This window comes from Abrus precatorius, unplaced genomic scaffold, assembly GCF_003935025.1.
Source record: "Abrus precatorius isolate BTA unplaced genomic scaffold, Abrus_2018 Scaffold10, whole genome shotgun sequence".
NCBI lineage: Eukaryota > Viridiplantae > Streptophyta > Magnoliopsida > Fabales > Fabaceae > Abrus > Abrus precatorius.
The window spans coordinates 3705306-3718367 of record NW_020874292.1 but is presented as its reverse complement, the minus strand read 5'-3'; the positions used below and the strand labels follow the sequence as shown (position 1 = coordinate 3718367).

Below are 13062 nucleotides of genomic sequence, written 5' to 3'. Positions count from 1 at the left end.
ATTTCCTAATGAATTAGGTCATGTTTTATGAATAAATACTCATAAATTGACAATGAGGCTAATATATTTTCATTTTTTCCCATTTTTTATTGTTTACCAAACGTACGTGTATTTGTCATTATCAAAATCTTAAAATAATAATCCACAAACACAATATTATATTATATAAATAAAATAAATTTTAAATCGAAGAGTAAATTAAAAAAAAATTCAAAATTTAAGTAATTAAAATTAGAAATTAAATGCCCTTTTGCATGCTTTCATGCATCCCTACTTCCCTTCTACCAAACCAAACAAACCAACGACACAAAATTCATTGCTAGACATAGTCCATTACGTAACTATATAAATAATTAGAAGCATGCCTAGAAGAAACACATTAACTTTACTAAACTTGTTAAGTTCATCTAAGCCTTCAATATTCTTCTTTATTTTTCGCTCCTCGATAGCTAGCTATGACGCCAGTCTTAGCACTTAGCAACATTGGGTTACAATTTCGAGGGAATTTTTGCAATGCCAAAACGAAAATCGTAGACAACAAGGCAGGGGAATTTTCAGAGATTAGCCACAAATCTTCATGCAACACTTACATATTGAACAATAAACGAAGATTTTCATTGTTGGTGAGGGCAAGTTTTGATTGTAGCCCTTGGGGAGTGAGTACAATCAACGGAAGGGAACACATGGCATTGATTCCACATACAGCTATCAAATTGGCAAATGAAAGCACAACACAAACAACCTTTGATCCCTTTTTACTTGGAGTGTTTGTGGAAGACAAGTTTGTATATAGGCAGAGTTTTATAGTCAGGTCTTATGAAATCGGCCCCGATAAAACTGTCACCATATATGCACTCATGAATTTTCTCCAGGTTAGTTTAACAATCTTTGTATAAAATTCATTCCTTGAATATTTCATGTCCGTAATTTCTATCTATGCACAAAATACGATTCAATCTCATCCTAAATATTTTACTAAATTCAAAACGCATATATAAGCACAAGTGTTTTTAACACAATCTTAACAATTATAGATCATGTAATTTATATTGATCATAATATTGTTTAGGATTTAGGAGTAAGGGTTGTATTTAGAAGGAAAGCAATAGTTTAAAGTTGTTTTTATAGAAAAGTTTATAAAACTAGCTTTTTGACTTTCATAAGCTTTTTTCATGTTATAACAGTAAGTTTCATGATAAAATTTAAGGAATAAACTTTGTGTAATAAAAACTTATTAAATATATGCTTAATTAAGTTATTACACAAACATATCCTGTGTCACTTATAAATGGAGTATGAATGCTTTACCAGAAGAATGTAAATTATTTTTTATGACTTACATATATAAAATGGTTTAGGAAACTGCTATAAACAATGTCACTAGCTATGGAGTAAGTGGGAACAATTTTGCAACTACTCGGGAGATGGACCGTCACACGCTGATTTGGGTTGCTAATCGTATTCAAATTCAAGTACAAAAATATAGCAAATGGTAAATAGCCAAATAAATGTTCTGCTAAGTCCCCTTGCCTGCCTTATACTAATTACTTTAAAGCAACTATCACAGTTTATATTTTAAAGAACTTGTTGATTGATTTATTAAAATGCATTCAAAATAATAGGGGAGACAAAATTGATGTTGATACATGGTTTCATTTTGTTGGAAAAAATGGAATGAGAAGAGATTCGATAATCAGGGATCATTGCACCAAAGAGATTATAGCAAGAGCAACAAGGTGAAATTTTTAATCCTTTTCATAATTATTAATTTTTACATTATGTATTCCCCTGTTTATATGATTGAAACAAATTTCTTCATGTAGCACATGGGCAATGATGAACAAAGAAACAAGAAGATTATCAAAGTTACCTGAATCAGTTAAACAAGAGCTTTTTCCTTTCCGCTATGATAGACATGCCATTTCTAGTGAAGAAATAGATTGTCAGAAGATACACAAGCTCACTGATGATACTGCTGAGACAATTCGATCTGGGATGACAGTAAGTTTGATACACAAGATGATAAACTTAATAATGACCCTTTCCCTTTATTTATACTTCATTTGATTCGTAAGAGTTTTAAAATTTAGCTCATTTTTAATTCAACTTGTTTTGAGAATTTATTATTTATTTTATTTAAATTCTCTTAAACAAGCGATTATTTTTACACAATTAACTAAAACAAATGCACACGTAATCCCTTGGATAATCATTTATATCATTGTATTAAACTGTTTTTTTAATTGTATGCAATCTAGACAGGGAGGAATGACATGGATGCTAACCAGCATGTTAACAATGTGAAATATATTTCATGGATTTTGGAGGTATTTATTAATTATCATATTTAACAAAACAAGTATCAAGTTATGACAAAAAGAATATGCAAGCCAAAAACATGGCAGTGATAGCTAAATTTGGTTAAACAATAGTTATGTTTGATCTCTCAAAAGGACTAAAAACAATATGTGCAATGTTATAGAATCTGGTGACTAAATTTCCCTTTAACAACTAATCAGTTTTCATCTTGATTTGCTTGGTGCAGAGTGTGCCAAGAGAAGTGTTAGATGATTATGATATCACAAGCATGACTTTGGAGTTTAGGCGTGAATGTACACAATCAAGCGTGTTAGAATCTATGACTAGTCCATCATGCAACGTGATAAGTGATTCTAATAATAGCTCTGTTGAGAGAAAACATGACTTGCAATACACACACCTACTTCGTCTGCAAGATAATAAAGCAGAATTGGTTCGAGGCAGAACAAAATGGCGTCTTAGGCAGAACCACAAGTGATAGACTAATAGTGGTTTCATATTGTGGTTGGGATTCCAGTTTTCATGGTTTTGTGATGAATAATTATATCAAACCATACTAGAAAATACAATTAGTATAAAAATGGTGCTATTACAACTACAGACACGTGTTTTAAATACGAGCACTTCTTTAGCATAGTAAACAATTACACCCATGAGTTTAGTTTGGTTTAAACACAGCATATGTGTTGTGATTTATTTTGATTTTTAACATGACTTGCGACATGCCTTATTTATCACATTTTGGTTGTACTTCTTTTCTCACCTTTCTGCCCCCAATGTAAAAGAACCTTTTTTATTAAATTTTGTAAATGTATGACGCATGCATGCAACGACTCTTAAGAAAATTTCTATATGGAAAGGATAAAAGAAAAAGACTTATTTTATAAGTTTTGGTGGCTTATAATCATATCACACTTATGTATGAGATGCATGTATACTTATTGCATTAAATTGTTTAACTTGGGAAATATCAAAGGTTTAAAGACCATTAAAACAAATATTAAGTTGATGCTTTCTAATGAATTAACACCTTTCAAGGCTAGTATTGACTTAATGTATATCTAACAAAATAATATGTATTTATTTATGCTAATAGGTGTGATGAAATAAAAGTAATATCTAAATGTCAACTTTGGATTATGACTTAACTAGGTCATGTTTAATTGGATTGAAAACCTAAAGGCAATAAGTTAGATAATTTCATAAGATAATTTATAATTAATGTTATTTGCTTAATTATCTAAGAGTTATCGTGTTATTTGCTTAACTATCTAAGAGTTGTACGTGGTACAATTGGAAAGTGTTCCCTACCTAAATAACTTAATATTAAGTGATCGGTTAAAACTAACTTAAGAATATGTGAAATATGAATCTTGACCTACTATAAAATATAACAATGATTTTTTTTTCATCTGTTGATTCACTTAAAGTTGTTGTTTTAAATCAACTAATATTGGAAGATATGTAATTAAAAGACCTTATTTAATATTTTGATACTTATAAGCATATTTATTTTTGTTCATGAATAACTATAATAATAAACATGAATATTAACTTGTCATTACGATTACCTTATGAAAGACAAATTGTCTTAAACAAATTTTTTAGATTGGTGTATAAAAATTTGAGGATCATCCTCAAGCATAAGAAAAAGTTGTATGTACTAAAATAGTCAATTTTAAACCACCGAATGAAGATGCTTATAAGAAGTATTAAGATGATCATAGTGTAGGTACAATGAAACTAGACAGACATTATTTGTAATTTTGATATTTGAATCTCATTCTCATTACTTTAGGGTGAAAGGATGATTATGTTGCAACCATTTATGATACCTTAAGAAAACATTATTATGTTAATGTATGAGTCTAATATAGTATATTTTTTACAAAATATTAGACATGCACATTATCCCTTTATGCTACTCGAATAGATTATCATATATTGAAAAATCATTAATTGTATCATATACCATTGTCTATAGTGTGAAAGATTCCTTGAACTCATCATATACTTCTACAATAGTTTCCCACAACAACTTCAAATATTCAATTAAAGGAGAAAAGTACACATCAATGTCATTTTTAGGTTGCTTAGGATAAAAAATCAACAAAGAGAGAATCATATATTTTTTCTTTATGCAAAGCTATGAACTAATTTATAAATTATTAATATCGCAGGCTATGTATTATGGGTGTTACTTTGCATCTCATAGGGATTCATATCATTGATTGTCAAAGTAAAAACATACAATTCTTGTTTCTACTGCAAATTCTTTATCGTCAATTTTTTTTTCTATTGGGGAAAATTTGTTAGATGCCTAAACTTCCTATCTCTAACCTTGCCTTCAGCATGCCATGTCAAATGCTTTGCATTTTCTACACTGCGAAACGAACGTCTTAATCTTGATATTATTAAAAAATATCATACCACTTTTGCTGGAGTAGATTCTTTCTTTAGGTATCATGACACATTACACGTTGGACATTCTCTTAATGATGCATACTTATTTAAAAACAAAATGTAATCGTTAGGACAAACATAGATCTTCTGATAGGTTAATCCAATGAAAGTAAATATTTGTTTAGCATCATATATTCTCTTAGGAAGCACATTATTCTATAGTAGCATGTCATTTAATAAACTTAGAAAATTTGTAAAACTCTTATTACTCCATTAATTGGAAGTTTTAAGTTATAAAGCTTTAACACAACACATAATCTTATGAATTTTGTGCATCCACTATACCATGGTGTTTTTGTATCATTTTACAATCTCACAATTATCTTTGGATAATATCTAAGATCTTCTTCAACAATATTTGGAATGTCTTCAACATGATTAGTCTCATCTCTAGTTAATGTCTCTAAGTAATACATATTAGACTCCATGTTATATGATACCTAAATCAATCCCTAAATTATTAACTAAATCAAACAAATGTAAAATTACCTAAATTTTTCATATTGTGCAAAATTCAATATTATCACAAAATCAATCTCATACAACACTTTCACATTAGGGGCAGACACATATATTGGGTGTAACACCCTGAATTTTGTGATATTATTATTATTTATATAACTATAAATGCATATATATGTGCGTATAAATATAAATGAATGTTGTAACTTTTCATTGAATGCGTAATGATGATGATGTTCTGTGTGATGAGTATGAATATGTACATATATGTATGTTTTATATATATATATATATATATATATATATATATATATCTTTGTGTGTGTATGCATGACTAGTTAGGGCTGAAATGGGTTGAGTGCCTAAGTGTAGGGCGTGATATTGGGCTGTTCTCGGTACAGTGAGAATTCTCTCGCTGCAGCGAGAGGGCCCTAGGAGGAAGGATCAAAATTGTCGCCTTCTTACTATAGCGAGAGACGTCTCGCTGTAGCGACAGAGCGACAGTTTAGGGTGCATTTCTGAGTGCAGTCTCACTGTAGCGAGATTCTGCAAAAACTAAGGTGCAATTTCTTTTGAGATTTTCATTGTAGCGAGAGTGTCGCGACTAGAAAAGAATTTAAAGGGGATTAGGGTTCGGGGGAGTAATGTTTCCCTCTCCCTTCAAAATTCCTTGGGTCCTCTCATTCCCAAAGCCCTATTCCACTGATTAATTGCCTCCAAAGCCATTTGGAAGCTTGATTGAAGGTTGAATTCGTGTGAGGAACGCTTGGAGGCCGCGATCTGTGTAGGGAGCACGTCCGTGGTCGAATCTGAGTGTGGGTCTTCAATCCAAGGTAAGGGGGACTCTACCTATCTCAACGTGATGTAATTCTTGTGTGTTTTGTTGATTAATGTAATGTGACTGAGTTAGAAGGTAGAAAACGTGTAGAGAATGAGAGTTGATTGAGAAATGAAATGTGGGCCATGTGCTTTGATATGTGAACATTGTGTGTGTTTACCCAAAATGGATGAATGTGAATTGTATGCTAGATGTTGCATGATAGAATAAATATTGTGAACAAATGTGGGCCCGAGGATCGTGTAATATAAATGAATATTGGCTATGTGCCGTGTAATGTGAAATGAATGTGAGCCTAATGCCGTGTGTCGTGTGTAAGTATGATCATTGCATGCGTGAATGAAATATATGTTAATAGGCGTGTTAGCACCGTTGTAATGTGCTGTGAAGGGATCAGCGATACACTGGGGGTGTGGAAGATGAAGACGGTAGAAATACTTTGGAGAAGAGGGAGTGGTGGTGACACCGACTGTGAAACGGGTGCACCACGGGCCACACACTCTCTTCCTGATTAGACCTTTGACCACTATCCTTACTGAGCGACCCGTGACTGCCCACGTGGTATCCGTGAGGCGGGGGTAACCGGTGACCATTCATGGTGAAAATCTATTATCACAGTGCCACAGTGAGTGTGGCTAGTGTGCGTATGCAGGAGTTTGTGTATTGTACTTATGGATGTGAAATATTGCCTATAATTGTATTTGTTTAATATATTGAAAACGTGCTGGAGGTGAGACTCTAGGTTGACTGTGTGTTTTTGGGTAGTATAGAGTACTCACCTTTACATTTATTTTTCAGGTAATCAAGACGATCAGCACCGGACTCAGTGAAGGGACGGATGGATTGTTATAGGACTTAGCTTTTATTTTTGAAAGTGTTGTAACTGAACTAGTCTTATAGCAGTCATTTGATATTAATTTGTAACCCTTCCCTTATTTCGAAGTATTTTATGAATATTTGATTGTTTAAATTTGTAAAATTCTTATTTAATTGAAATTAAATTTAAGATGTTACATTAGGGAATAGCAAAAACAAAAAAAAAATTACCTAATTTATTAACTAAATTCTAGTCAAGAGGAAAAAAAAAAACATAAATTCCAATCAAGTGCAAATTTTAGGATATTCATTTTATCACAAAACCAGTCTACTAACCTAAGTTTCATAAATCCCTAAATTAGGGGAAATACCTAAATCACAAAACCAAAATAAATATAAATGTAACTGACTTTAATTAGCTAAAATTTATAATAGGTTGTCATTCATGTTAATGGCATGAGCAAGACACATTTGGAGAACAATAGAGATGGTGGAGCATAACAAGAAAAGGTACAAAAAAAAAAGAGTGAGAAGATGTAAATGTAAGGAGACTAAAAAAGGCCAGGGTTCAATTTAAATTTGAAATTTAGAAAGCAATTAAACAATAATTATAATTTAAACATCAACCCAGAGAGTAGTTCCACGTGTCAATTGCTTTTTCATAAATAATGAAATAAGAAAGTTGTTATTAAATAACACATTCTAAGTAGTGTTTAGAAAACATTGAAAGTTAATTTTAGAGAGTGATTCAATGTTAATTTTTAAGTTTCTTATTAGAAATCAAGTTCTATTAACTGCTATCTGAGATGTAATTCATAAACTCGTTTTTGGTGCAGTGAATAAAATCAAACTAAAATTTAACTCATTTAAAGAAATTAGTCAAATTTAAACATTCCCTCGTTTCACAAATCAACTTTAAGTTTTAAATAATGACTTCGATTAGGCTATTTACGATAATAATTTTTACCTACAAAGATTTTAGGTTAATGACCAAAAAAAAAGTGAGCGGTTTCATCATATCACCGTCAAGAGGTTTCATACCCAACTCACAATCAGGACGTTGGGAAACACAGTGGACAAAGAGAGAAAAGGACGTTTCTTGATGTGTGATCCCGCGAGGACCATCTACCATGCATGGTTTTGCAAAATTGTTGGTTTGCATTTCCAAGCTATATACTCCAACAACATTTAAGGGTCCACGAAACAACAATGAGCCACCCTTAATTAAATTGTCCATATAGTGTTCATTTATTACAAAATCAACATGCTTGGTGGCATAGATGCTGGGGTGCCCCCCTCCCCTGCAAAACTGTCCCGTCTATTTTCTCTCTTGCAAACTGCAAATTGGTAAGCATGCAGACCAGTCTCGAGTTTAGCACCGCCAGCTATACATGTTCCTCGATCATTCTATTTCAATAATTTATCAAAATTTGTTTATATGAAGTGTTAAATGTAATGGATAGTATTATAATTTGGAATCAGAGGTTAAAAGTAAATGAAAAATAGGGAGTGTGTCTAATGAATATTTGATTATAGAAAAAGAAAAGGGCGTTAGTTAGATTATTTTAATTTTTATTTAATAATGTTTGGTAAACATCAACTAAATGAGATTGATAGGATGACATGTTAGACAACTGGCTTAAAAAACAGATGTTGTCCATTCTAAAATGATTGATTTCCCTTATTGAGGCACATTTGATGACAGAAAATTAATACTATTTGAGCCAAAACAAAAAAGATGGGTCTAAAAGGCTAGGGAGAAGAAATGTATAAAAGCTCATATGGCACATTTTATAATCTCTCTATATACGGTGTGTGCAAAGTGCAACTAAAAGCACTGAATGAGATCTACATAGAACAATTTTTTGGTACAATTTCAAATGATTTCAAGCAAACAAAACATATTTATCTTTCTTCAACGCTTTCCCCTCACCAAAAGGTATCCATTTTCAGATTTTTATATTGGTTGGTTCGTACATTAGGCCTGAAATATTGAACGCTGACTGCAGCAAAACATATTCCCAGCAAAGGAAAACAAAGACAAAGCTGTCTAAGCTGGAATGATCATGAAATTAACGTGAGATCGAATCTTTAAGGTATTAGGAAACCAAAGAAGCTTTAGTCCATCCCATATATATTGTCACTCATGACATGATTAAATTAACATATATTAAACTAGTTGTTGGCTCTCGACAAGCCCACTAATAATACACACAGTCTATATGACATTTGTTCTCTAACACCAAAGAGAATTGCATGTGCTAATATCCTGACCTTTGTGTAAGTTACAAGTACCGCTAGTACTCGCATAATTTGGTCTACCAACGAACCCACCACCTTGACCTACTTGCACTTTTGATGGCAGCAACTTTGTGAGAGTTCAAGGAAGCCTTAAAAAAATAATTAAAAGTTAACCTTTAAATAAGTTTTAGGTAATTAAAAGTAGTAAATTTTTATTAAAAATTATATTATATCAAAAATAAAAATATAATAAATACTTTATTTTAAAAAATATTTTAAACACTTAAAATCAGTCTTCAAAATGAAAGTTAACAAAATTCTAAAAAAAACAATTTTATTAACCTCAGTTTTTAAAATTAAATTTAAATTTATTTATCAAAATAAAATATTTATTCCCTCAAACTTTTCACGACTAAAATATATACGAGAAAATTCTCAAGTAATATAGGGCCACAGAGAAAGGGGTTTGTTGTCCAGCTGAGCAGAACTACGACTGCTTGGCTGCCATCAGTAATGGAGATATGGTCCAAAAGCACTTGCTAGGGCAGTGTCCAATTTGCAGAAGGCGCTAAAACAAAAAGCATGCAATTAATGCAGGACCCAGAAATGTATACTGCTTTGTGCTTTCCATGTAGATATTTGGCTTGAAATTTGCAAAGCATATTGGTGGGAAATAATGGCAGTACGTGGCATGGGGCCTGAATGCAGATGGGTCATTTCATCTTCCATAATATATATAAGGGATTTTGATAGCTAAAGTTGAGGAATAACAGATATAGAAATGTTAGTAATATGTTATCTGACAACTTATACTGTCTCGAGACAAGTTCTGCTATGCCTTTCGCGTCAGTAAATTAGTTTTTTTCTTTTAAATATTATTGCTAGTCTTTTAAGATATTGATTAAAAATTAAAATATTATATTGAAAACATAAAAAAATATTTGATATATAATTTTAAATAATTGAAAACATTCAATAAAATATATTCAATATTTAACAATAACATCCGAGCAAAAGAAATACCAAATATAATATTTTTATCTCATTAGTCGATATTTTTAGTTTTAAAAATATTATTTAAAAGTGTAATAAATAAATAATAATTGTACTAAACATCAAGAGAGAGCTGATTGACAATATTTTCTATAAAATGAAACAATTTTCGTTTAATACAAGCCCTGAACTTGTATGAATCTATAGCTCGGTTACACCATGAAATGTGAATTATTCTATCTTTTATTTAAACTAATTTGAACAATAGAAAGTGTTACACTTAACGCAAAACGCATTGATTACAACTACTGAGATTTCTCTAACGCATAGCACTTTGCTTGATAATGAGTGGGGCTGGGTTATGGTGTGTGTCTTTCAAACTGACTTGGCAGCGGGCTTACCTTTGCTTTCAAGTGCTCTTTTTGGGAATGAATGGTACGGTTTGAAAGTGATATGTGAAAAAGAATGCAATCTGGATCCATGAAAATTCGATTGGTTAGGTTTGAAAGGATAAGGAAAAAGATAAAATTATGAGTGGAGTTTTTGTCTGTTGTTTATGTAATGTATGATGATGCAGTATCATCTTGGTGGGTGTTGCAGCGTTAACTACAAAGAGTATCCAAATGAGTGTAATGATAACCATATATCCAATGAGTTTAATTTAAGCATTCTAGAAATTTGGGAGCTTTATTCAAATTGGAATAGGCAAAGTTTAAGACGGATGGTATGTGATGCAGCGAGCTATGTGATTATTGTATCATTATTTATTGGGTAACTCTCTCTTACTTTCCATTGCCTACGTATCTTACTCAGTCACTCGCCCTTTTTCTTTCTCATACGTTTCTATTACTTCTTATGTTCAAAACATTCTTTCCTCATTTCTAATAATTTTAAACTATATGTTATATTTTCATACTATTAAATTAATGAATGATTTATTTTACTTTTTGAAATTACTTTTAAACTTATCGACATTTACTGTTTCCTTTTCATTATATTTCATTAATTACTTTATTTTATTAAAAATTTGTACGAAAATTAATCAATTTAGAAAAAAAAAATTTAAAAAAATATAATTTAATCATGACACATTTCATGAAAAGATCTTACAATTAGCATAAGAGATAATAATAATAATAATAATAATAATATTACTGTGACTTTCTACTTTTTTTAACGTGATTTTAAACTTTTTTTATTTTTCATTTTTTACATATTCTTTTGTGTGCATTTTCAGTCACAAGTTAAAAATAGTGTGTGTTTTAAAGTATTTTTACTATTCGTATATTGAAAGAGTATAAAAATTTTATTAATAAAAAATAAATTAAGAACAAAGATAATATAACTTCTAATTCTATTTATATATAAGAAATAATTATATTTTTTCTTAATTATAAAAAATTCGGTATATTAATTGTTAATTATTTTTAAACTTTATTTACTATAATATGTGTGTTAACGAAACTCACTTTTTTACATGGATAGATTCATTTTGATATACTTCCTCTAATAATTTTTATATGATACATTTAACTAATTACGCAAACCAATTAGAATAGTTAAAATTGGTTATTTTTTATTTTTAAAAATTAATATAAAATTTTACCCTTGTTGAATGTCATTGAACCTAGCCCCACGTTCTAATTTTATATCGAGGTTGATTTTAATTTAGGTTCCCAATAATTTATTAATTTATTAAAATTATGAATATTTTTAAATGAAGTATAAGTCTATTATGTATATACCCTTATTAAATGTTATTGGTCTTAATAAAATAATTCAGTCATTTCTACGGACAATAACTACTACTGATTTTTTTTTTTGTCTTAATAATAAAAAATAAAAATTATTTTCAAATATATTAATTTATTATAAAATTTATATTAATGAAATATTCAATCAATATTTATATAATAAATATATTTATCTATTTAATCAAACTATATATTATAAGTGAGACTTTACCATTTGAGAAGTTAAGCATTTAGCAGATATATTTTTCTCCATAGTATGTTATGTATACATTTTAAAATTAAAATTGATCATAGTGGATGTAAATTATACTTTCGCTTATTGTAACAATTTTATTTTTACTTACAATTTTTATTAATTTTATTTTAAATTTTAGAAATTAAAATTGTTACTTAATTTTTTTTTTATTTTATAAAAAATTTAATTTTTTATTAAACACTTATAATATTTATTAAGATTTATCTTAATTTTTTTTCTATTTTATTGCATTTGGAATTTACTTTTAAGAGTCTTATCTCTTAAATTTGTAATTATTAATGTATACTGATTATTGATATTTAATTAAAAAATTTAAATTGTTTATATTTTAAAATAATTTAATTTATTAAATTATTATTATTTTTTTATAATAAATTATTATTATTTTAATACATAATATTTGTAGTTATCAAATTTAATCAACATAAATTTTATAAAAAATTATTTTTTAAAATAATTTTATTATATATACAATTATTTTAAAAAATAAAATACATATACATTGTACGAGTTAGTAAACTAAGTATAAATAAATTACTAATTTAACAATATTATTAGAAATACTTTAAAATAAACTATAAACTTATTATATAATTATGTTTATTATAAATATTTCTTATAAATAGAATTCCAGTAGTAATAATTTGTCACCTAATGATCTACTCAACCCTCATAGTTTTCAGTCCTCAATTTCTTGAGATTGGCACTTATTGAAAATCACACCAATTCACAGAATTAATCGAGAGTCATGGAGGTTGTTTTTGGCTCCGAGTGTTGGTTCTCCTTTTCCCATCTACCACAAAGAAATAACTCAACGAGGAATTCAAAATTGAAATTAACACAACAATGCATCAGAAGAGAAAATTGATTAATATTTAATTCTTATGAATAAAATTGAGTGTAATATTATAATGAAGAAA

At 29.3% G+C, this 13062-nt stretch overlaps 1 protein-coding gene across 1 annotated transcript; it reads left to right on the top strand.

Annotated features, from left to right (window-relative positions):
• The first annotated feature begins 455 nt into the window (after positions 1 to 455).
• On the top strand, positions 456 to 2797 carry LOC113868476 (palmitoyl-acyl carrier protein thioesterase, chloroplastic-like). The gene is made up of 6 exons (XM_027504092.1): positions 456 to 872; positions 1359 to 1492; positions 1623 to 1736; positions 1824 to 2005; positions 2263 to 2327; positions 2546 to 2797. Exons 1-6 carry the CDS (start codon positions 456 to 458, stop codon positions 2795 to 2797), a joined length of 1164 nt encoding a protein of 387 aa, XP_027359893.1.
• The last annotated feature ends 10265 nt before the right edge of the window (positions 2798 to 13062 follow it).